The following is a 25,987-nucleotide window of genomic DNA, read 5'->3' on the forward strand; positions in this document are numbered from 1 at the left end:
AGAAGGAGAGTGGACAGAAAAAAGGATGTTGGGATGACAACTTCACAAGACTCATGAAAAGGTGAACTCATGATAGAATAATTTGGTGGTAGTCATCTGTAGAACCAAAGGCTGGATCTCAAGCAGGAGAAAACAGAATTCAGACAACACTGACAATGCAGTGTCCCCTTCTGGAATCTAGAAATTCTGGCCCAAGCACCCATATTTAAATACTGCCACAAAAATCCCAAAGATAACAGACACCTCCATTTCTCACAGTGGTTCAGTTTTGTATCTTGCACAAGATGACTAATGGACTGATCTACCATTTTGAAAATACAGCTGTTCATTATGAAAGTTAGTTGGGAGGGATCCATGACAGCTTTCCAGGAATTGGAGATAGCAAAATACCAGCACTGCTCTCTTCCTCTTGAGATCTGAGTTTCCTTTGCCATTAGTAATAAAAATATAGCTCTATATTTTAACTACTTTTTTGACCTAAGGCTAAGTTACCTGGGTATACTGCAGTATTAGGGCCTTAGATTATAAAACTGAAGTGTGAGAGCAGAACACACAAGTTATCATTCCTTGAATACTAATTACAGAAATAGATGCTTAAAGCAATAGTTCCTATTGAGACATAAGTGGGTTCCAGAAATTTCTCATGCATGTGATTCATGCTACAAGACAGGTTGTGTCAATGCTATTTGTGAGAACTATATATCCTCACTGTATGTCGCATATGAAATATCTCAGCTTCACTTATCAAGAGATTTTCTAAGCCTTAATCCACATTTTCTGTAAACTAAAGAGAAAATGTCTTTAACTGGGACTTTGCTTAGTAAAGTCATAATGTCCCTTTCTTCTTTAGTAGAAGATGCTCCCAGAGGATGTATACGTTTACCCCACATTTGTAAAGGTCTAAGATTCTGAAAGGGGACCCTATTAACAGGTGTTATTGGCACCCACAACATTTGTACCTACTTTTGGAAGCCAAAAAGGAAAAATGCTGAAGCAAATTGGAATATTGAGCCACTAAGTTCCTGGCTTGTGTCTGCAATATATTTATTTGGAGAATAAACATTTTCCAAGTACAAATTACACCTGTAAACAAGGAGCCTGGGCATTTAAAAAATCTGGTCCCTGTAGACGTAATCTTCACCACTAACACACTCACACATACACAGCCACATTTTGTTTATATCATGTTGATGGGTTGGTACTTGGCAGGGAGGGGTTTTCTTTGTTTGGGGTTTTATTTAAACTCTCAGCATTTGAAAAGAATCCATTCCATGGCAGTACTGTGAGTGTAAATCGCTATATTCTGTTGTACAACAGGATAACAGTCAGTTAAGAACTAAAACATAGCTTCCCATTCCTGATCACAGGAAAGTTCTCTCCTACTTTATACAGAAGACATCCATTTCTTTCTCCTGAGAGTGTGGATGAAAAACATGCAGTCAGCATGTCATTTATTTTCCCCTGTAATTTTAGTATCAAGAGGCCTCAGAAACAGAGCTTATCCAAGCATTTCACTCTGAGACACTATTTTCTCTCCATTTCCCCCCCTGCCTCTAGTCACACATCGTTTCAGCACCAAACCGCTTAGTCTAATAATTTAGGACCAATGTGGGAAAAGAAGGAAATAAGCTAATGTGGGCAATATCTTCCCTCGCCCCCAAGAGAACATTTCATTATTGTTGTTTTTAAAACTTGTCCAGTACTCAGATACATGCCGATAGATGCTAAATATATGGACAAATCTACAATACATACTTAGTTCTCATTATCCTGGGGAACTCCCTTCTGCCAATGAATATCAACCACAAAACACAAACTCAGTCATGACTCCTGTTATACAGTCCTCTTGTTTGCGTGAAGTGATCAGACACGTTAGCTACAGAACAGTAGTCATGAAAGTAGTTGGTAACTGCAGGTAAATTTCACAATTATGGGAGCAATATAAATGCCCAAATACATGAACAGATGAGAGAGAAAATGAAGGTGCAATGACACTGATGAGATCACAAGGCTGTAATATGCATTTTAAATGCTGATTTGTACTTTACACTCAGAATGTGGCTTCTTTAAAGGCAGCTGATAAACCAATGATCCCATGTAGTCTACTGCAAATAACGTAGGAGCCAAGACTGACTGATGCAGACAATTAATACTGCTAGGAAAGCAGTAATACGCCAGAGAAATATTATAATTTGAAAGCTGAAGTTACAGTTACATTTGCATAAACTATGCCTCCTTTAGTTTGCCTCAACTTTTCCCTCAACTCCAAGTCCCAACTAAGGGATTTAGGCCATAATTGTCCCAGAACAGAACATCTCTCCTCCAAGTGACTATTTTTCTATTGCCCTTGACATGATGGACAATCAAGCCCAGGTTTTAGAGTATGTAAACTTTGCACAATGTAAACTTCTCAATTTATAGACCATGTAATGGCTACCATGATTTGTGCTATTTGCCTGAATCCTCATAATTACAATAAAAGGTATTTATTTTTACTCACAAGCTTATATACGCTGGACAGCTACCAATTCAACTGCATATCCATTTCTGTAACATCTATCTACAGTAGACTGAGACTTTATTTCCCCCATCATTTAATCAGGAGTACACAGAATTTTCTCTCTTTATAATCACCCATCCATCGAAAGTATACAAATTACAATCTTGAACATCAACACCCAGACTTCTCCCACTGAAAAATTTATTGGACTTTCCATGATTGTGCCTGTGACATTCTGGTCTCTGGGGAACATGGCATAACCCTCCAGCTCTTCTTCCTCCTCCCCTTATAGAGGTTCTCAGAAGAAAAGTTACAAAGTAGCTGATTGGGAGACAGAGTGGGAAAAATGCCTCAGGGAGTGTAGGCTTCCACACCCAGCGTAATAAAACAGCTTGAACCCTAATTTGTTTCTTTTTCTGCTTATGTGGACTTATTTTGATTTCCTGTTATAAACATTATTCCTTAAAGATTTAACTGGCAGCAACTAAGTCAGCTTTTATTTTCCTGCTGAATAATTCTACCAGCTAACATGGTCCTAAGAAACCAAACATTTGCAAAAAGAGCTAGGTACTGTATGCTATCAGTTTTCATCACATTCATTCTATCACTGTGCCAGCACCCTTTGTGCTCTTGATAAAATGTTGACCAGCCCCTAAAGTTATGAGAGACCAAAGTGCTATGCTGATGCATTAATAAGGAACTACATGGAACTTAAATATAGTTTTGTGTTTCATTAACTGAATTAAGTTTATAACCTTCCATTAGTATAGCAGATGAGAAAAGGGTAACATTTTTCTCTTTTCCTTATCAAAACTAAATTGTTATATCAATTGTAGTCTTGCAGGTATGAGCTACTGGTGCTTCCTTACTGTAAGTGGTGAAAATATTAAAGATTTTTATCAAATATTAAAAGTCATCTTAAATTATTTTCATTTTGATACTCCCAAATTTACTAATATTGAGGATAACTTCAGGTTAATTTTTTTTTAAGCTTCAACCACAAATGATGCTTCTTTAAAACATACCAAAAGGGTTTCATGTATAGCTAATATTATTCTAGTTTGCAAAATACGTAATAGAATCATACTATTGTGACAGCACATGACAAAAGATCAGATAATGACATTTTTTTAAAAAAAGGTAACCTGCACTTTAGTAAAAATAAAATTTGAATTTTTCCTGTTATCACTACAATAAGTTTCTACATTGATTAGGAATTATTAACTTCATCATTGGATGTCACTTTTCTGGGCTTCCAGCTCTCCACTATTATTTCCTGCTAAACTTTGTTTAAAAATATTTTTCACCTATAGAAATGAAAAATCTTTTTTTTACTATCTCATTTAACAATATAGTAGAACTCGCTTTTTCTATGTGAAAAACCAGATTCAAATGCTGAAATCTCTGCTACATTTTTACTCCCTGAATACCTATATTTTGTTATATTTTATTTGTCTATATCTTTATTATTATTATGCCAAAATTCTCTAAATTACAGTTTTCAGAGGCAGACCACGGCTAAAAAAAGCTGTGTGTTTTACTTACAAAATGATCTTTATGCTGCTCATTTTTATAGAATTTTCTAACTGGATTTGATATACTTTAAAAAAAATGTCTTGAATGCGATACATTTGAGTGCTGAATTTTTGTTTTTTTGAAAGACTCCACCTCTGTAATAATTGCAAAAGTGCTATTTATTTAATAAAAGTACATGAAAAGAGATGCCATTACTTACCAGTAATTATGGTTAGTCTCCTCTTTTCTTGTAATATGACAGATTAAGAGACAGAATTATGGTGCCACCTACTAGGAAGCAAGGAGTCAATGAGTTCTGAATCTATGTTCTAATTATATATCTCAGCCACACCCCTTTCCTAGAGGTATTTCCAGAGCAGTTGAGAACAGAGCTGTACATCAGAAAGTAAACAGTAAACAGGAGGCAAAAAAGGAAGGAAAAATGGCAGAAGAAATACACCTGAAGGACTTAATTGAAGTGGGCTAGCTATGAGGTCAAATCCAGAACCTCCTGATCTTTGTGATAGCAGAGAAGCTGCTGTAGAACAAGGTAAGGTGTGAAGCAGTGCTGCAAGCTGAGGCTGCTGCTGACATCAGGCAGGCAGGCAGGCAGGCAACCTGCCATCATTGTCAGCAGCAGGGGAGCCTGTTCCCTCTTTGGAGGGGAAACAGAGACTGGCCCTTCCGACTATCACCTTGAAAAATGGGATCACAGCAATCAACTGAATGGCTGGCCCTGGCTGATAGGACCTCTGAGGAGGGTTGTGCTTGGCCACAGAGGTATGAGCTCTGCCTTCCATGTTCTCTGAGACAGCCCTCTGGTTTCTTTCTTCTGATCTCACCTTTTTTGTTTCCTTTCTTTTCTTTTGTCTCCTCTTTCTTCTTTCATGTTCTTGCAAGACAGCAAGAGAGAAAGAGAGGAGAGTGTAAGCTGGAGAACTAAGGTGAAGCCTTCATGCTTCTCAGGTGAGGAGGCAAACAAAACTGGAAGGTGGGAGTCTGGGTGAGGCTTATATAATCAGGGACAGGCCCTTCAAAAAAATCTTTGTCTCTTCCCTGCCCTGGTAGTGGCATCAAAATGCTGTCTGTCTCCTATTCCACTGTTATAGGTTGAGGGGGAAGAAAGCTGTAGGACAAACATTTTCATGTAGTGGAGTAAAGGGTCAATTCCCCCCATGTCTGTGAATTATCTGGCATGGGAGAGTGGGGGAGCTTTCAGGGAACCAGTTATGCCTCCCTCATTCTTTAGGCTGGGTTGCATCTAATGGAGGCTTCATGTTCTAACTTACCCCAGTGGCACAGGGGCCATATGCCAGCAAATAATCAGCAAATTCCTAACAGGCCGTGTGCCAACACATATTCAGTAGAGATCATCTCCCACACATGACATCCTTCCCCCAATGTGACTCATAAATTGATGGCTGGAGGTAGCAGGTGCAGGAACCAGCCCTGACACCTTTTTGCTAGTTGAGAGCCCAGCCCTTCCAAGTAAGGGAACTCCAGCTGGTCAGTTATGGCCAGAATCTAGCTCTGTTGTGCCACTTGAGCAAAGCAAAGGAGCTAGATCAGAATGAGTATCTGGTCCAAAGAAATAGTGCATACAAACACTAGGAGAACTCCTGTTAGTTTTCATTTTCTCTGTGGTTCTTGGTTGAATGATGGGACGTTGGATGGGGAAGGCCAGGGCTCTGTGGTGGCACTAAGCAATCTCAGTCTCAGGTGCTTGGCTAGTTGGTTTTGCTCATGTGCTCTAGCTCTTACCAACTGCCATATGTGGTGTTTGGAAGGAATTTTCCCCTAGGTCAGATTGGCAACGACCTTGGCGGTGTTCATCTTCCTCTGGAGCATGAGGGTGCGGTCATGTGCCAAGGTTGTCTGATTACATCTCCCATTAATCATTTCCCTGCCTCAGGCACTGGGGCACCTCAGTCCCTCTTATTCTCTGCCTGTGGCATGTAATAGTATAGTCTCCGTAGGCTGTAATACTTTGGTCTAATTTTGGTTGTTGGGCTTAGTGTGCAGATGCTGGTGTCCTGTGATATACAAGAGGTCCCTTGTGGCCTTAAACTCTGATTCTATGCCCCTATGCAAAAATCTCACAGTATTATATATTTGTGTACATGCCAAGCCAGAATTTGGATAATTGCAGTTAAAATAGCAAAAACTTTCCCCCAACTTCTAAAGACCCCAAGAGGCATGAAAGGGCATTGTCTTTACACTGTCATGTTTCATTCTTAATGGCCAAATATAGTATGATACAATGCAAATGTTAATACATAGACACACATACTCCCTGGGTAAAAATCAGTCCCTGTATATATTTTGGCTTAGTATCTGTTCCAATTGCTCAACCCCAAGAGATAAAATTATAGGTACCAGACAGTTTGTACTGATATTGTGCAATTATAGCTTCATGTTTTCTGCATCTGACCATTTCCATGGCACATAATGACCATCTCATTATCCATCTCTATTCTGTTATATTATAGTTTATTATAAAAGGGACTGAACTATTGTCTTAGCATTTAACACTGTATTACAAAGACACTCCCATCTGATGGCCAGATCATTCTTTTTTTTTTTTTTTATAATTCACAACATGGTTGATGCCCAGTATCTTTCTTTACTCTCTCTACTCACTAAACAATATTATTTTCACAGAAAATGAATGCAAAAAGCTAGGATTAACGACTGAATCAAGAACTAAAAATAACTGAAAATTCAAGACGTTTAGGTGGTTCCCACAATGTTATCTGTGACGTATTGCACATCCTATGCTTTTACGATATATATTGATAATTATACCATAACATAGTTTAAAAAAATGTTAAAAAGAACTTTAAAGTAGCAATGCTAAGTAATTAAGAAGTAAGGAAAAGCCAGAGCCAAAGGTTGGTCATGCAATGGTCATGCAATGCTGTACCTGATATGTTCACATTATAGCCTTCAATTATATGATCATACATTATATTTCTATAGGACACCAGCTTCGTTAAAGATAAAATTCAACCCTCATCAGAGGGTCAGTGCAAGCCCTTAAAATAGGGGTGTTTAATTTCTGAAAGACATTCTGAAGACCATTAAAACATTCTTAGATATCGCACTTCCTGAGTAGATTTTTTTGTTTCTTTTTTGTATCTTATGTTAACAGTCTGGTTTTCAAGGTGATTTCTCAATGGCACTTTGTTTTGTCTGTATAGGATTTTACTATTAAGTTTTTATGGCTGGTTAATGCCATTCTGAACTAAGGTGATTTTCATTCAGCTTCTCTCCATTAATTCAAAGTACAAAAATCATGAATAGCTGCTATGTCCTCTTGTTTAGCTGCAGTTTGACTCTGCCATGAGTTCACTGTTGTCCATGTTTATCTAATTTATAGATCTTGTTTTTAGATAGAAGTCCCAATTTTACAAGTTTAAATCCACACAAGTTAAGGACCCAGCCCTACAAACATTTTTAATCCAAATAGTCCCATCACAGCCCATTACAAGAGTAAGGAGGACTAATTGTGTAAAGAAGAAACTGCAGCATATGACATTTACCTAATTCTTCTCCCATAGAACTCAATGGTACTAGGGTGACCAGACAGCAAGTGTGAAAAATCAGGACAGGTGGTGGTGAGTAATAGGAGCGTCTATAAGGAAAAGACCCCGACATCGGGACTGTCCCTGTAAAATCGGGACAACTGGCCACCTCAGGTACAACCCCTAAAGACTTCAGTGGGAACAGTCCAAAGCTGAGTGCTTTTGAAAATCCCCATCCTAGATTTTAATTAGATCGTAGAAACAATATTTTCAGGTAATTATTCCTTGTTAAGCTTTTGAATTTCTTATCAGCTCAGTAGTGAATTAGCTATTTATAGATGTCAAAAAAAAATCACTGAATAGGAAAAGCAGCATTTACTTCTGATATGCTTTGATGAATAAATTAGTACAGAGTAACTTTTTATGACTATAACCTAGAGGATCATAGAGTGCCCTCAGTCAATGCATGGAACTCATGCTGGCAGAGTGTATGGCAAACAGAGTTATTATAGCATACAGCTTTTAGTGTTTTACATAGAAATACTATAACAAAACATTTTGTCTCTTATATAAGCCCTATATTGTTTTCCCTAAACAGTTATTGCTTAGAATAAATCTTTAGGATGGGATGTTCAGAAGCACTCTGTGTTGGCCTAAATCTGCTCCCTCTGAAATCAGTGATAAAACTGTCAGAACTTTGGAGAAGGGATGTGTCTATTTCTGTGTTTCCATAGTATATAGCATGATTAGTCTTGATCCTCACTTGGGCTCTGCCATAATATAATATATTTATTTATGGAAGGTCAGATGCATAATTATATTATAATATTAGTAGTATATTATATACACATATAGCCAGTTTATTTAATGATAATTTTAGTGGTCACCTAGAAGCTTTCAATATAAATATTTCTTCCTTTTGATTTTCTCTTTAGACCATAGAATTTAATTCCCTTCTAATTTATTAATTTTCCTCAACTAATTTTGTACATCTTCAATTTTCAGTAAAGTATCCATTTAACAAGTGTTTAATTTTCTTCCTTGCCTGAAAGTATCCACATTTGTCAAAGGTACAACAAACAAGTTAATTTTCTGAACGCAATACATACCTGGTTTAAGCAGGATTTGATTTATTAATCTTTCACTTATTTTTGCAAAAGGTGACATTACCAAACAGATTGCATCACACTCTTAATAATCTAAGACACAGCCACTTTTTTTTTTTAATAAGAACCACATAAACACTACTTTTCAGAAACAGAAGGTCTTGGTTCTCAAAGCCATTTTTATGATAGTTTATAATATCATCTCAAATGCACACCAAATTCTAAAAGATCAAAACCACCATCTCTTCATTCTAAACAGATATCTTGGTGCTAAAAATAAACTCCTATTGCTTACTGTATAATGCCGAATTAATAAAAAAGATATAAATGCAACTCTATTTAATCCATGAACTTTGTAAACAATGTTGATAGTTGCCTGTGACCCTTATCCAGGGGATGTTTGTCCTATCAACCTTTTTTCCCTTGTTTCTCTGACTGAAACGTTACAGATTGATACACAGTATGCTTTATTGCTAGATCCCTCAGAAAACGGAGGCAAGCAAACATTGCATCAAAAAACCCCAATAAAACCAAAAACATAAAAGGCGCACAGATAGAAGCTTCCTGTTAGTAGTAAAAGTTCTAAAATATTCCAAAGGAGCAAGTCAGTTAATGACAGAGGCTGGTTAATCTCCTTTACCTAAATTCAGATGGTGCTATCACTAAGCCTAGCCATTGTACATTTTATATACTGTACATTTTATAGATTAGCAAGATTAGTTTTGGTACTGTATTTCTCATCTGTTTCTCCACAGATGACAGTCTGTTTCACAAACGGCTTATCTCATGGCTAAGGATATGTAAGTACATGCTAAAAAAGCTGCTGCTAAAAATGACTAAGTATATACCGCAGCATGGTAGACAAGTAGACATGGTAGTTGTAGCGCTGTATTGTGTACATACACACACACACGTATGTTAAGGAAATTTCACAAGAATAAACAAGCTTTAAAAATTCAGATTCTTTCATTACAGTTTTGCCCTCTTCTGATGAATGGAACATACAGGAGTACCATTAATAAAATATACACTGCTTTCTCTGCATGTGTCAAAATGCCTCATGAGGACAATAACATTTACAGGGATATATACAGATTACTCTTCTCTAAAATAAGCATATACATGGCTTCTGCAGCATTTCTCTTTTCCATTAACCCTCTGAGTGCAAGAAACTCAAATGTTATAGTAAGAGAGGTGGCAGTCTGCTTGACTAGGAAGCCAACTATCCATTTAAAACCCATCATGCTGAATGAGATAAACGAAAATTAGTGACAGTATTGCCACAAAGACGTTTGAAACCTGACATTAAAAATAGAAACATTTAAACCTAGACATAAATTTTCTCTTTGTGTGGTGATGGTTCCATAATATTTTGCCAGGTATCACTGCTTACAAAAAAACGTGCTGAGAAACTGCATCACAAGTGAAGAACAGCCTTTAACCTTGTAGTTCATGCAGTCAAGAACCAGGCTGTCTATCATCCTTTATACCTTAATTATGAGGACTTTACCTACACTTTCTGACAGGGGTGAAAGTAACTTAAAGGACCTACCGGTAAGCCAGAGTCCTGAGCGGGGCGTGGCCTCAACCGGAAGAGGCATGGCCTCAATTGGAAGAGGTGGAGCCTTTCAAGATTTAAAGACCCTGGGGCTCTGACTGTGGCTGGGAGCCACAGGTCCTTTAAATCACCCCAAAGCTACCAGCTGCAGAGACAGCTGGGAGCCCTAGGGCTCTGGCCGCCGCGGAGCTCCAGGCCCTTTAAATCACGCGAGAGCCCTGCCACCTCTACCCTGAGGTGGCAGGGCTCGGGCTAGGGCTGGGGTAGTGGCAGTAGGGCTCCGGCTGCTGTGAAAAGCCCCAGGCCCTATAAATCACCGCCAGAGCCTGGCTGCCGGGGCCCCAGGGCTCCGGCAGGGATTTAAAGGGCCCAGTGCTCCTGCCACTGCGGGGAGCCCCAGGCCCTTTAAATCACCTCCGGAGTCCTGCCACCACTTGGGTAGTGGCAGCAGGGCTCGGGCAGGGATTTAAAGGGCCTGGTGCTCCTGCCACTGCGGGGAGCCTTGGGCCCTTTAAATTGCTGCCGGAGCTCCGGCAGCAGGACTCAGGCAGCGCTTTCAAGGGCCCGGGGCTCCCTGCAGTGGCAGGAGCACCAGGCCCTTTAAATCACTGCCAAAGAAGCCGGTCCGGTCCGGCACGGCGTACTGGCTCTTGCTGGTACACCATACCATACCGGCTTACTTTCACCTCTGTTCTCTGGTTATTTAAAATGCAGAACAAATTACAGTGGCTGTTTGAAGACTTAACAGGTGTCAACTAGATATTTGCCAGCATAGCTACTATTCTACTGGGAGGAGCTGCTATACTAATTAGAATTTTGCATGTGATCCTGCTGAAATACCTAAGGTGATGAGTGGCCAGTTATTAGTTTTAAAAGATTAGTGCAATTTGAAATACTAATGTCCCCAACGAGACGATACACTGAATAATCAAGACTTCTAGCTATTCTCAGCCAAAAGGGAATATTTTCTCATTTCATCATTTAGAAAATCTGCTGTCTTCCGAACAAGTCACTTTTCTATTTTACTTTGAGAAAGTGGTAAAACTTTCTGGAGTCAATGTAATGATACAGTATACTCAGTGAGTAAGTGTAATTTCATTGCTGTACCTAAAGTTTACTAATAGCTTCCAAAGGCAGAGATTATAGTGCGAAATCACAAGTAAAAAACAAACCAAAAAAAACCTAGTGAAAAAAAGTGATATCACAGCAGGAGATGGAGCTTTAAAAAAAAAAAAAAAAAAGCCCCCACACACAGAAAAACAACTTCCCACTAATCTTCACGTAGGGTTTACATAATTGCAATAGTAATTGCCAGAAAAAGCCATGACACTAATATCTTACTTCAACATTTATAAATTAACAAATCACTTTGAGCAATCTTATTTGACAAGGCACTTTGTATCCCATTGTCTTGAATTACAATCTTGAGTTTCATTGTGTTCAATTTGCCACGAAATGTGACTGATGCAACCTGATGTGATATGACGCTGAGTTTCCTCACATAAGCAATGATTCAATGCAATGAGATTTGACTGATGTAACTGACAGACATACAATTTAATATTAACATATTCTGTGGAAGAAAAACCACCAGAAACTAACATACTTGGGTTTATTCTCCAAATGTTTTATGTTCTAAATATTGAGCCCTTGGTATGCATAATTTGAGGATTGGACTCTGAAGTTGTCAGCGAAAACAATGTTTTCATCTATATCTACTCCACTTTTCCCATTTTTTTAAAAAAAGTCTTCTCCTCCAGGATAGCTGCTTTTTCTTATTCTTCAGCACACCACTGCCTCTTTAAATGGAGAGACAAGATGGATGAGGTAATATCTTTTCTTGGACCAACTTCTGTTGGTGAAAGACAAGCTTTTGGGCTACACAAAGCTCATTAGTAGGACTGTCTGACCTTACTTCAACAGAGAAGTATGTGTCCATCACCAAAACATTTGTGTCACAGTGAGTGCTCTTTTTACATCAGTAATACTTAACTGAACCTTGATGCTGACTCCATTTAAAGATCTTGCCCTACAGGACAAGAGAATACAGGTCAAAAATATTGACTTGAGTTTGACACTCTCCTTCTAGAGCTCTTGGCACTGACTGGATGCAACATTAAGCTTCTAGTTTAAAACCAGTGGGAAACACTTCCCCCTCCCTCTCAAATTAGTCCATAACTTCAGTTCTTAAAGGTGAGTTATATGCATGCATCTCTTGAACATGTCTTCTATTGTCTCAAAACCAAAACCTGCCTGTATAAAAGAAGGAAACACAAGTAACTAAGTTTGTGATTCCTTGTTCTTCTGTTTATGATTTGTGACCAAGTGAATTTGGGGAGAATTTCGGTATGGAGCATCCAACTGCACTGGAATCCACCCAGGCAGTCGTAATGAAGATGAAATAATATATACCCAGTATAGTGTACTTTGTAGGTACAATAGTGAACTCAGTGTTAGCAAATAGCTAGAGGTTTGCTTCTACAAGTTTGATTTCTTTTACTTTGATTTTAAGAAATCTACATTGAATCATAGTTTTTTCTAACCTTTTCTGTCTAACACAGTCATCTGCATCATATTTGTTAAAATGCTGACTTTGAAAACAGTTTAAATCATGTCTACTTCCACCAATGTTACAGTCTATGGTGAAGAATCCTGCACCATGATCCTTTGCAGAATCCCAATGACCCAACACCTCCTACTAGCCTCAGAATAATTATATCAGGCAACAAACAGCACAGAATAAATAGGACTGGAAATTATCCCACTCATATTAAAGAACCAGAGCTACCTGAAAGCTGTGTTAGCAACTGTAAGTACTAGTACAACCTGCGCCAACAAAATGAAAACATGGAAAATAATTTTTACGGGTTTCACAAGAATACCATGGAAATTGGTATAGAAATGTCTGTAAAAATGTCTCAAAAATAAATTGAAAGGAAGACACTCAGCTATAAGAAAGAACATACTGTATTTTGAAGACTGAAGGGTGCATCTCCTCCCTTGGTGTGCACACAACTCCCATTAACATTAAAATATAGTAAATCATACTGAGAGGAAAGGAGACCCCAATATCATTAAAGAGCCTGAATTGCTGTGCTTCTTGTGATACAGCATGGCCAGAGGGCAGCAGGAGAGAGTTAGAAGGGAGCCTTATTCTCTGTAAGGGGAAGAAAGTTTGCTATAGATTAACTAGAGCACCTGACGCCAATTAGAGCACCTGAAGATAATTAAAGCACCTGCAGTCAGTCACATGATAAAAACCCTTGCTTCAATCAGACAGTGTGGGAGTAGGAGCAGAAAGGATTGGTGTTGGAGCAGAGGATGGTTTGGAGAAGTGCTGCGGTGAGCTAAGAAGTCCAAGACCCTAGGTAAGGGGCACCTGGCTTGTGCAGAGGGATGGCAGGAAGCCCCCCACAAGCTGAAGGGCAGGAGAGAGAAGCTGGCCAGGGGAAGGAACTGTCAGTTCAAGTGGTTCACCACTATCCTCAGGGCCCCTGGGCTGGGACCTGGAGTAGAGAGCAGGCCCAGGTCCCTCCCTCTTCACTCCTCTCCTCTAGAACACTAGTGGGGCAATTAATATTCCAATTTAGGGGCAAGAAATGGCACCCTGAACCCCCACCCCCAAAGAAGAGAAAGCGTGAGACCCATCATAATAGTGCCAGCAATTTGCCACATTCTTCAAAGTACAATAGCATGTTTTCAAACACAGACTATTAGAAAATAAATTATTTATTTTTAATAGAATTATATTTTTAAAGTAAAAATATTTCATTGCTAAAACTGTTTTATATATTGTAAATAGCTCCATAAATTAGAGCTAGGATTTCTGAAACAGGATTACTGGGAAGTGACAAAGCTGCAGGAGAAAGCCACATAGCGCCTACTGCCTGGCTCTAGGCAGTGCTATTCATCCCTCACTTTCCTGACAGGAAATAAACCCCCAAAAATATAAAATATAAAAATAAATAAATCACTTGGAAAATGCAGGAGAAAAAGGTTTTCAGAAATAATGAAGGATTCTATATCTTTTTAGAAATGTTTACATTGTTTTTTTAAAAAGATTTACATTTTAATTTGAAATCAAAATAAGGAATAATGTATGTAGTAAAGCAACAGCTGATTTCGGGCTGAAATTAACACACACAAAATAATTAGTTTAAAACAGTAGACTTGGTTAGGAAAGAGAAATTTTGAAAGATGATGAAAATGGCTTAAATTTGCTCTGGACGTGACCCAAAATAAGACTCTTTTGGGATACAATAATAAACACAATTAACATGATTGTAGATGCAGTAGCTATACACCAAATGATTGTTATTAAATATGTATTGCAGTAGCACCCATCCAGGATCGACCACATCCTGCAAGGTGCTGCTCAAACACATGGTACGATAGGTTTCCCTTGTCCAGATGAGCTTACAGTTCTAATTTAAGGCAAAATTGTCATCTCAGGTGATTAAAATGAAAACATTTCTATAAGAATGCGTCTTATGGCAACAAAAACGGAACATTATGGAGGTGGAAATCTTTTAACAGTTGACATATTTAAGGATGGTAAATGTATAAAAGTCAGATGACGTGCACATGCAGATCGCTCAAACATTTATTTTGAATTAACCAGTTAGGAATAATGACTGTAAAATGTTCTCACTTTGCTGAATTATTAGGGCTAAAGCCAACATAATGTCGATCCATGTTTCAGAGCACAAGCCACCTCACGCCAGGTCAAGAACTGTTTGTCAGAGCTTAGATTCTTTGTGTAGGCTTCCTCACTGTAGATTCTGGAGGGGCCTCTTAGTTAGACACTAAAGGTGAAATCCTATCCCCACTGAAGTCAATGGGAGTTTTGCCACTGACTTCAGGGTAGCAGCATTTCACTCAGCCACGCTTCTTTGGCAGTAAGATGTCACCAACAGTATATAAAGGCATTGTGCCTGTCCAGGACATAGGAGGCAGAATACCCGATGGAGGAACATATGGAGTGTGATCACCACAACACTTCCACAGACTGTAACATGCATCGCCCTCCGCCCCTTCCCCCCTGCCCCAGTTCCATGCTTAGACTGCCAGACACCGCAGAAGGAGGTGGGAGCATTGACTTTCCACATTGTAGGGCATCCAGCACTGCCTGTAGCACTACACACTGCCACCATTTTGTTCTCACAGACTCAGTATGGCAAGTTTCTGAAAGACCCCAGTACATGTGCCTGGGGAGAGTAAGAGCTCTGCACAACTTAATATACTTCGGTAGGGGATGCCAGAATCTGGTTCTGAATGATTAAGTAAATTACTCTTCACTTGGCCTGCAATCCAAACTAGGCAAATCTCCTAACTACTTCTTGGAAGTTTTGTATGTGTAAGGACTCTAAGACAGGCTCTTTAGGTCTGCATATTAGTAGTAGATATTTTTATTACATGTCAACAAACAAAAGTTCTACATCATACGTATGATAATATTTATGTGTGTGCATTTTTATGTTGTCTATATTGTATGCCATCAAGTCATTTTACCTCCTGGTGTCTCAGTCAATCCATTTGAAATATGGCATTAGATGAAAAGCATCACTTCACGGATACTCAGTGCTGCACCTAAACTAAGGTAAGTGCTAAACAAAAAAATTCTTCTGCTATTAGCAAAATTTTAGAATGATTTACCATTTTGGTCTGCTTGTGGATTTCACCATAGGAGTCATTCCATCACGATAGAGACTCTTTGTTTTACTGAAGTTGACAATGTTGAAAATTACTCTCTGAAAAACAGAGAAAAAACCCTCAGTTATAGATAGTAGTTATGAACTACAATCTGTTCTGTACAAACTTCATTTTCTATCTGTACAAAAACATAAAGTAACTACATACATGCCTAATTCATAGAGGAAATTCATAGAGGAAATTCAACACAGACAAGTGCAAAGTACTTCACTTAGAAAGAAAATAAATCAAATGCACAGCTATAAAATGGGGAATAACTGGCTACATGGCAGTACTGCTGAAAAGGATTTGGATGTCATAGTGGATCACAAGTTCAATATGAGATGTGATGCAGTTGTGAAAAAAGGCTATATCATTTCGGGACATATTAACTTTCTGGAATCAAGATAAGGTATAGTATATTCAGTGATGAGCTGGATCCAGTTCACACCAGTTCACAAGAACCGGTTGTTAAATTTAGAAGCCAGTGTAGAACTGGTTGCTAAAGGGGTGGCCCGGCTTCCCCAGGAGGCAATTTAAAGGGCCTGGGGTTCCCAGCAGGGGCTACAGCCCCAGGCCCTTTAAATTGCCACCAGAGCCCCACTGCTGGAGCCCTGGGGTAGGACTGTAGGGCTCTGGGTGCTATTTAAAAGGTCCGGAGCTCCCGCTGCTTCTACCACCCTAGCCCTTTAAACAGCCCCTGGAGCCCCAGGCTACTGCTGCTACCCCAGTGGGGGAGGGGAGGAGGAGAAACCTGCGGGTTCTGAGGGGGGCAGGACATGGGTTGAGGAGACAGGCACGTGGAGCTTGTACGGTACTCACCACGTGGTTCCCTACCGGGTCTTCGGCGGCGGCTGGGGGTGGGGGATCTTCACTCACTCTGGGTGAAGGACCTGCCACCAAAATGCTGCCGAAAACCCAGAGCGAGTGAAGACACACACACATACACACACACTGCCAAAGTGCTGCCGAGGACCCGGAAGGTTACACGTTCTTAGGATTTTGGGAGCTCATTACTGGGTATACTCAGGGAGCTAGTTGTCCTGTTCTAGCTGAGGCTTCATTAGTTCTGAATGGAGTACTGTGTCCAATTCTGGTTGCCAAACTAAGAATGATGTGGACAATCTGGAGAGATTCCAGAGGAGAGCAACAACAATGATAAAAGGTTTAGAAAACCTGACCTACGAGAAAAGGTTAAAAAACTACATATATTTAGTCTCGAGAAAAGAATATTGAAGGCGACCTGATAGTTTAAACTATGTTAATAGCAACTATAAAGAGGATGGTGATCAACTGTTCTCCACATCCACTGAAGGTAGGATAAGAAGAAATGGGTTTAATCTCCAGCAAGGGCGGTTTAGGGGAAACTTTCTAACTATAAGGGTAGTTAAGGAATAGGATTCCAAGAGAGGCTGTGGAATCTCCATCATTGGAGGTTTTTAAAAACAAGTTGGACAAACACCTGTCAGGGATGATCTAGGTTTACTTGATCCTGCCAAGTTTAGTCCAAGAGGAGTTATTAGCTCTGTTTTGGTGAAGGTATCACCACCAGACTTGGGTAAGACCCAAAATATATGTATGCCAATTAAGGAGCCAGTAACCTCGCCATATGAAAGGATGGGTTACTGATCAAAGCCAAAAACAAAAATCAAAGCCATGTTTGCAGCAGGAAGTTCTGGAGCTGCTTGGTGGCAGGATTTAGGGGATGGAAGGGTGCAACTCATGGAAACATCTTGCCTGACTGCTACACATGAAAAAAAAATACTTCTTTCTGGGTGGGTCTTGTCCATTGGAGCCTCACATACCATGGGAATGACTAAACTTTGGGCTAGCGTAACTCCCCTGTGCTAAGGAGAGGAATGCCTCTCTTTGAGATGCATGATTTACTGCAGCTGGTTGAGGTGGAGGTTGGTACAAACATTACTGATCAAGCCACAAAGCTGAGTGACTGAGTACGATATATGCTGCTCATTCAGCTGCTTTTTTATGGGTCATCATATGAGCTCATTTTCATAATTTGCTGACCAAGCTATGTGCTTAATTTGTTAATTTTTGTATTTTCCATTTCCAGTATTTGGGTTGACTCTTTATCGGATGTAATGTCCATCTTGTGAAAGTTCTTTTTATTCCTTATCTTTTACACTTAGAGTGCACAGCACTGTTCTTTCACAGGTGTGTTCAATCCTTTATAAGTACTTGGTTAATTTTGTACTGTAAGTACAAGCATTTCATTTTATTTGTTGGAGGCTTTTTTTATTTGTTATATAGCTCTTCTTAATTTGTAAAAGCAAATTAAGTTGCAACAAATCGGTATATTAGGCTGGATGTTTACACAGAGTAAGTAAAACAAACAAGTTCGCCAAACCAATTGCTTCATACTTTGGAAACAATCATGCCACTGTTGGAAAAAGAAAAGTTGCTAATTTTGTTACGTACTAACTGACTCATAGCAGACAGCTGGTAGAGAATGTTCTTATTCCAACCAAGCTGATTTTGTATAATGAGTTGAGCAAATGTACACAACTGGATAAGCGATGTATATAAAAACAGTAATATGCAGTTCATTTAACCAAACAGTACAAAGTATAAAATTTCAACCACTAATGTTCACGGTACCATTAGCAGTTAACAATGTGTTCAGTCTTTTCAGTATAGCACAGAGTTGGACTGGCAGGACCTAAAATTCACCCACTACAGAACTGAACTTTATCGAAGTATGACACTGAATTAATAAAGTACAAAAATCAGAAGCACTGAAGTATGCAGCTAATCAGTCAAGTATTAAAGCAGTCTATGCAGCTGTCAGTGAAGTGTGTAAAAAAAAAATGTAATAACGTACACCCCTTAACTAAAAAAAATGCAGCTTGCTCAATAAGCTATGCAAACGTCTTTTGAAATGAAGTGCTGTAATAAAAGTTAGTGATACAGTAAGCAAACATTTGCCAAACAAGTAAAATAGGCTGCTGGTGTGATTTTGTCCTTACTGATGTTCTTTATTAATAAATCATAAAGAGAAACAAGACTAGCTATACACTGTCCACATAGAAAATAGCAATTCAAACCACCTTGTCATTACTCTGCATGATTTTTATTACTTTTGAGGGGTAGTAATGGGTGACATTGCATGATCAATGCAATTTCAATACTCAACTTGTTTAAGAGCATAAACAAAAACACTAATAGTAATAGAGGATGCTTAAAAAGAGACCTGCAACAGATATAGAGGAGAGACACACTGTGGTCTCTCTCTCTCTCTCAGATGTGTCTGTTCTTTGTTGTTCTCTCTCTTACGGTTAGAAAGGATGTGAGAATTTGGGGCGGGGGGGGGGGATTTGCAGTGGGAGCTGTTTCAGGGGATTGCTAAATCTGAAGCAGTGGCCTGCCTAATCTCCTCACAGAAATGGAGAGGAAAAGGAACAGACTTACTTTCTTGCTTACTATGTTAGTGCCAAATAGTCACGTGATGGTGGCTTGTTTGCTGAGCCTAAAGTGGACATTAAACAGTAAGAAAACAAGATGAGTAACTGTCTGCCCTATCCTCAGGGTTAAATATGCTACACAAGTGCACCAGCTCCTCTCCAAGTAAAGGCCTTTTAAAACATATTTCTACTTTGTTAAGGGAGGTGTGATTAGGGAAAAATACCAAGACAAAAGCTGTGAAAAACCTGAGCTAATTTTATTTCACATTTTACCTGAGTGCCAGTGCCTTGAAAAGGGCCATATGCCTTCTTAAAGGCTTACTATATCAGTTACCCTGAGAGCCATTGTTTGTAGTATTTTGCATCAAGGGTCATGTTGGCATTTTACCTGTCCCCCATTCCATGGGGGACTAGGGAAGGATAGTACCTCTGTTGGAGAAACACATCATGCTCCTTTGGGAGTAGTTCATCCACTTTGGTTCCCGCCTACACCCAGCTCCCACCTGAGGCTCCAAGTAACTGCTTGCATGCGATAGCAGCCACACCCCGGGAAACCGCTTCGATGAGCAGCCAAATCCAGTGAGGGTAGCCGATGGGTCTTTTGCCGTCGGTGAGATAGGGAAACTGCCTTTCTCTAGCATGCGACGACTGTTCTTTGCTTGTGTTCTCAGTCATGCAACAAAGGACTTGGATCAGGGGATATACATCCGCTACCGACTTGATGGCTCCCTTCTTGATCTTTGAAGACTCAGTGCTAAGAATAAGACACTTGAGAGACTTCTCGTCAAGGCACTTCTTGCAGATGGCTGCACCTTGATGGCTCATAGACAAGATGACTTTCAGGTCATCATTGACAGATTTTCTGAAGCATCTCAGCTCTTTGGCTTCACCATCAGTCTCAGGAAGACAGAGGTCTTGTTTCAACCAGCACCTCTTTAAAATGCCCCAGTGCCAGCTATCTTCATCCAAGGCACACAGTTGAAAAATGTGGATCAGTTCAAGTATGTAAGTAGTACCATCTCAAGTGACAGTTCCCTCGATAAGGAAATCTCCTTCAGAGTTAGTAAAGCCAGCCAGGCCCTTCGCCGACTTAGAACAAAAATTCTTAACCAATACAACATCCATCTCTCTACCAAATTGAAGATCTACAGTACAATGGTTCTAACATCTCTCCTGTAGAGATTTGAGACACGAATTCTTTAGAGGTCACGTTAAACAGCTTGAGCAATTTCACATGTGCTCCCTCTGCTCAATAATGAGCATTCATTGGCAGGATAAAGTCACCAATATTAAGGTCCTTGAAAAAGCAAACACAACCAGCATGGAGGAAATGTTATTGAGAGCACAACTTAGGTGGACTGGATATGTCATCCAAATGGAAGAGCACCATCTCCCAAAACAGATTTGCATGGGGAGCTGAGTCAGGGCCAAAGAAAGAGGGGTCATCCATATAAGCACTTCAAAGATAATATGAAGAGCAGTCTCCAATGGGCTGGCATCAATCCTGAAAAACTTGAGCAAATGGCTCAGGACAGGAGTCCCTGGTGCTCTCCGACAAGCTCAGCATGTGACAAGTTTGAGCAGGATCAATGAAATTATCTCCAGGCTGCATGTGAAAGGCACCACAGAGCTGCATCATCAAACATCATAGATACACACTTCCCATGCCTTCAGTGTGGCCAACTCTGTGCATCAAGATTCGGACTGCAGAGTCATATGCGTAAACATGTATGAGAACTGTGACAATATCGTCATCATCATCTGTGATGGACTACCAATAATATTCCATTCCCAGGCTCTATCGCCTCCCCGTGGCTCCCAGTCCCAGTCTTCATGGCCAGCCAGCGCCACTCACAGTTTCTCACTCCCACTACTCCAGTCCCAGTCTCACCAGACACCTTGTCCCAATCTACTTCTTCACTCCTCCCCCTAGTTTTACTTCTGTCCCTCTGCAGTCTAATCAGAGGGCTGTCTTCTCCATGTTGCCTGGGGTTCAACAGAGGGATCACTAGAGCACTAGAGATGGGCTCCCTACTCTCATTTCCAGTGCCTAGCCTTAGCCCAGCTCCCAGAGCAGTCAGGAGCGGTCATTAACAGGAAAGTCTGGCTTTACCCCTGAAGTCAGCTGCTCTGTGGAGAGAGCTCCTCTGTAATCTGATCAGCATTAGGAGACATGGTGCTACTTTTCAAAGACTTATAACTTGGCCAGATTTTCCTGTGGCAAAAGGCAAATTGCTGACACTTAAGGCCACCCATCAGCCAAATTTCAGGTGTCTATTCCAAAGCACGTGAACTCTGGAGTTGTCCAAAGAAAGAGGAGACAGATTTTTTAGCACAGACATTAGATAAAATACACTGTTTTGCCTCTCTCTAAAATGGCTGAATTGTTTCGGCTGAAATTTTCCAAATAAGTTCAGCCTAAGGCAGACAATTGATGTGAAAAATTTCAGCCCAAATAGTTAAGTTTTCACAAAGTTATAAGCAACAGAAAATAGGATCTTACGATGGGTACTGTTGGGCAACCTTAATAATAAGTGGTGCAAGCAGCCCCGCCTATAATGCCATTTTTTAAATAAAATATGCAATAGTGCAATTGCTAACAGTATGGTCCAACCTTTATTATGAACCAGTTAGGCATCCAGGAACTAAGGGTATGTCTACATTGCAATGTAAGCCTGTGCTTGAGCCTGGGCTCAAGCCTAATACCCCTTGCATCCAAGCCCTACTGTTTTGCAGTGTAGATGCCACCCCGCTTGACTCAGGTCCCAGTAGTCAGCCGGAAGTATCCCACTATTCCATGGGACAACTTCCTTAGTCCTCTCTGTCCTAACCATCCACTTATTGAAAATGGCAGCAACTCAGTTCAGCATTAACTCATTGTCTTCTGAGCACCAATCTGCAAACACACTGTCAGAGAGACCCTGAGTTTGCAATGGAGAGTGAATTGATCAAGGCTTTCACAAAGCAAGTTGCTTTAAAACCTCCTGTAGCATGCAGAGTGGGCAGTAAAGTTTTCTCACAGTGCCACAGAGTCCTAGGGATAAAGTGGCCATATTTTGGAGGGGAAGGGGGCACACTAGGGACTCTGGGATATGGTTACTTTGACCTGGGTCTGCACACTGCAGCATGGACACCAATGCCCTAGGTTGGAGCATGGGTTAGAAAAGTTGTAATGTAGGGTTTACAGTCTAGATGCTCAAACCCAGAGTTCCCTAACATGGGCGAGCTGACTTGAGTCCCACCAACCCTGGGCTTACATTGCAGTGTAGTCCTACCCTAAATGATTCAAAATCCAGCAGAAATACTTCAGCCCTTCAACCATCCAAGATAGAGGATTCGGGCACTGTGCAATGGCACTAAGTAGAGATCTTTTAGATGAGAGTTTAAAACCTGATATCTTGCATTCTGCATGGACATTAAATATCCCATAGTATTTTGGTAACAGTGGGGATTTGCCTAGTGTTTTAGACCAAATTTCTCTCTGCTGCTACCACTGTTGTGTAGCCTATTGTCCACTAGCTGGTTGCCAGTGTTGTCAGCTATCATGAATCTTACAATATTTGGTGCTTTTATTTAAGGTTCCAGCTCCTGAAATCATGGGACTACACAAGACTCAGATTTTTTTAAAGAAAAAAACAAATTGCCAACCCTCACAGTGGTAGAGAAATATTGAAAATGTGACCTAAGTGTACCTTAAAGGCTAAAAACAAAAAGAAAAAAAGCAAATAAAAAGAACCCCTTTTAAAAAACGTTATGGTTCTTAAACAATCTCATGACTTTTGATGCCTTACTCATAACTTTTGAATGCATGTAGTTGGCAATACGATATTGCTGCCTCCCTACCAAACATCGGTTCTGTATGTATTTCAAAGGTCTGGGGATCCTTCAGGATAAAAGGTGTTATGTAAAAGTAGATGCTTATAAAAGATAGTGGAGGAACCCAACAGTGCAGAACCAGTAACTAATAGCTGAAGTTGCCACCAGTGACTGAAAACAAACAGTACACTAAGCATTGTAAAAATTTTCCAACAAAGACTTCTAAAGTATTTTTTAATTGACCTTTTAAAATTTAATACCTTTAACATTTTTAAATAACCAACATCTTTTTCTTCCTGTATAGGAAACATGTCTCCTTTCAAGTTTAAAACTTTATGGCTTTTAGTCCTTTTCCTCCCACCCCAATTAGTTAACAAATATTTAAAATCTCTCTGCTGTCATAAGAAAATAAATTCTCACCTACTGAGGGATGATAAGAATCATACAGATCCCTAGCAGATTTGTTAATCAGCTGCACCTGTGTTCTGTTAACTGGAAATTGTCAAGTCTTTGCACAGGTACTAAAGTCTTACAAAGATAATGAAAAGAAAGGTTTACAGATTGTGAATTATAGGATTTTCTCCATCTGGAGCTCTCATTAAAACACTTAAAGAGAAGAGAAGGTAAATTTTAGCACATCACATATACCAGCATTAAAATGACAGATTTTTAATGAAATAAATGTTGTTGGATATACAGTTTCTCAATACTAAATACAAAATGAGCAAATTTATTATTGCAGCAAAGTATTTGATACGATGTTCTTGGCATGAGAAACTATGACTAGTAGATGAAAAAAGAAGTATCACTCAATATTTGTGTCTTTCAATAAATGGGACATAATTACTTTAGAAATATAAAATATTCTTCAGAATTAATTTCCAGTTGCATAATGTTCCCTGGCTACCTAGTCTTTCTGATGAGGTTTCTGCTAGTCTCAAAACTAATGCAGTTATGCATGCGCGTGCACACAGGGGTTTAAGGATCCATGCAGGGCACAGCCATCCATTCACAGACACAATGCTGTTCATAACGTGTGCAGAAGGGATTGCATTGATGAGATCAGCCTTATCTCACACACATTTTACTGGACTGGAATCCTATGGAGAGGGACATCTCAGATCCACTCCTTCTTGACCAAAAAGTGCACAAACTGTGATATATAGCCACAGTGGGATTCTGAGTGATCAGAGGATGCATGCTATAGAACTGCTGCTCCCATATTCAAGGCCCTGCACTCCGGATAAACCATGCAGGGGAGCCAGATTTAGTGTATCAGACCCAAAATATAGTGAAGAAATAAGTAGGGCTGGTCAAATTTTTTCCATTAAAAAACCTATTCTTTAACAGACCATTGGCTTTTGATGGAAAAAAACTTTCACAAAAAAACCAACACCTTTCCACAGAAAATTTTGACTTTTCATAAAAACTGAACACCCCAAAACCAAAAGTTTTGGTTTCAACTGAAAACCAAATAAATACATTTGGAAATGCTGCTTGGTGCCTATTGAGAGTTGCAGTTCTCTTCTGGACTGAGTTTCCCAAGGGGACTGCATCTCCTATGATACACGATGGTGAGGGGCTCATGTTTTGCACAATGGTGGCTCAAGAAGAGTCAAGGAGCATGGTGCATGATGGGATATGTTGTCCAGTCCAAATATTCAAGTTTAAAAGGACTGACATGTAATACTGACATTCTCAAAAGAAAGGAATGGAGGATAATAGCCATCCGTTGCACTAAGTGTTAGAGAGTAGGAAAAGAGACATTCGTATGCAGTCATTTTGCTCTGTGCTAAAAAAAAATTACAGAAGACAGTCTGTACCCCAAGGATCTCACACTCATAATGAGATTTGAGGAAGGCACAGACAAAAAGGGTAAGATCCATATGACCTGAAGGCACAAGGAGTACGACAGGAGATATTCTAAGCATAATGGTTGTCTTAGAAGAAAATGTGAAGCCAAGAGTGAGAGAAGGATAAATAAAATAGCACTGTTAAGAAGAAAGGCTTGGGAGAAGCATTGCCAGTGTTTGCAGTGTATTTTGGATTTTTGCAGTTGATGTGTATAATAGTTTAAGGTTATAATTTTCCTTCCTAGAATTTCATGCATATCATGGGAATCTGTAAGGGCACAGTAAGAGGTTATAGTGTATAAGAAGCTGAGAGGTGGGCATATGAGGGAGAGTCCCAAAAATATAATAAGCAAATTGCCAGCCTCTTTATTTCAGTGTTTCCTGATATGTTGAGAAAATGAAGTCATTTTAACATGCACAACTAACGCTTTTTGGTCATAAAGGGCTTGGTGATCTTGACAGTGTTGCAGTAATCGTAGCTTTACAAAGATAAAAAGCTCTAACAATTTCTTCAGTAACTAGATACAGATAGATTTTCCATCAGTGTTATCCATGATTGCCTTTGATTTCTACCTATTTGTTTTTGCTTCAAACCTTTATAAGGAAAAGCATACTCTATTTTTACACCTTGGATCCCTCTGCAACACAGAGTTGAAGAGTAGTGATGGAGAGCAGGATCTTATTCCACACACAGTTCCTTTGGTAGTGGTGGCCACATCCTGAAACAGAATAAACACTCCCAGTTGCTCTACAGCACTGGTACTCTTTTTCTTAGTAAATATTTATAAAGAATTGAAAATTGGGCCCCATTGTGCTAGGCACTGTGCAAAACACTGAAGAAGAAGAAAAAAAGACAGCCCTCTCCTGAAGAGCTTACAACCTTCCTTTTCAGGAGCAGATCAATATTTCTACAAGTTCTTTTCATCATCTGAGGAACACAGGTAGCATGTGTACTTTTATTCTCTGCAGTGGACACAATCCATGCCAGTGTGACTTTTAAGACAA

At 39.7% G+C, this 25,987-nt stretch overlaps 1 protein-coding gene across 1 annotated transcript in view; it reads right to left on the reverse strand.

Annotated features, from left to right (window-relative positions):
* AGBL4 (AGBL carboxypeptidase 4) overlaps positions 1–25,987 on the reverse strand; it is a 1,477,624-nt gene that overhangs the window by 1,069,065 nt on the left and 382,572 nt on the right. The window contains exon 4 of the mRNA XM_075067593.1: positions 15,859–15,953. Coding sequence (XP_074923694.1) covers positions 15,859–15,953 — 95 coding nt within the window. The remainder of the gene's footprint in view (positions 1–15,858; positions 15,954–25,987) is intronic.

Source organism: Chelonoidis abingdonii, chromosome 7 (assembly GCF_003597395.2).
Source record: "Chelonoidis abingdonii isolate Lonesome George chromosome 7, CheloAbing_2.0, whole genome shotgun sequence".
NCBI lineage: Eukaryota > Metazoa > Chordata > Testudines > Testudinidae > Chelonoidis > Chelonoidis abingdonii.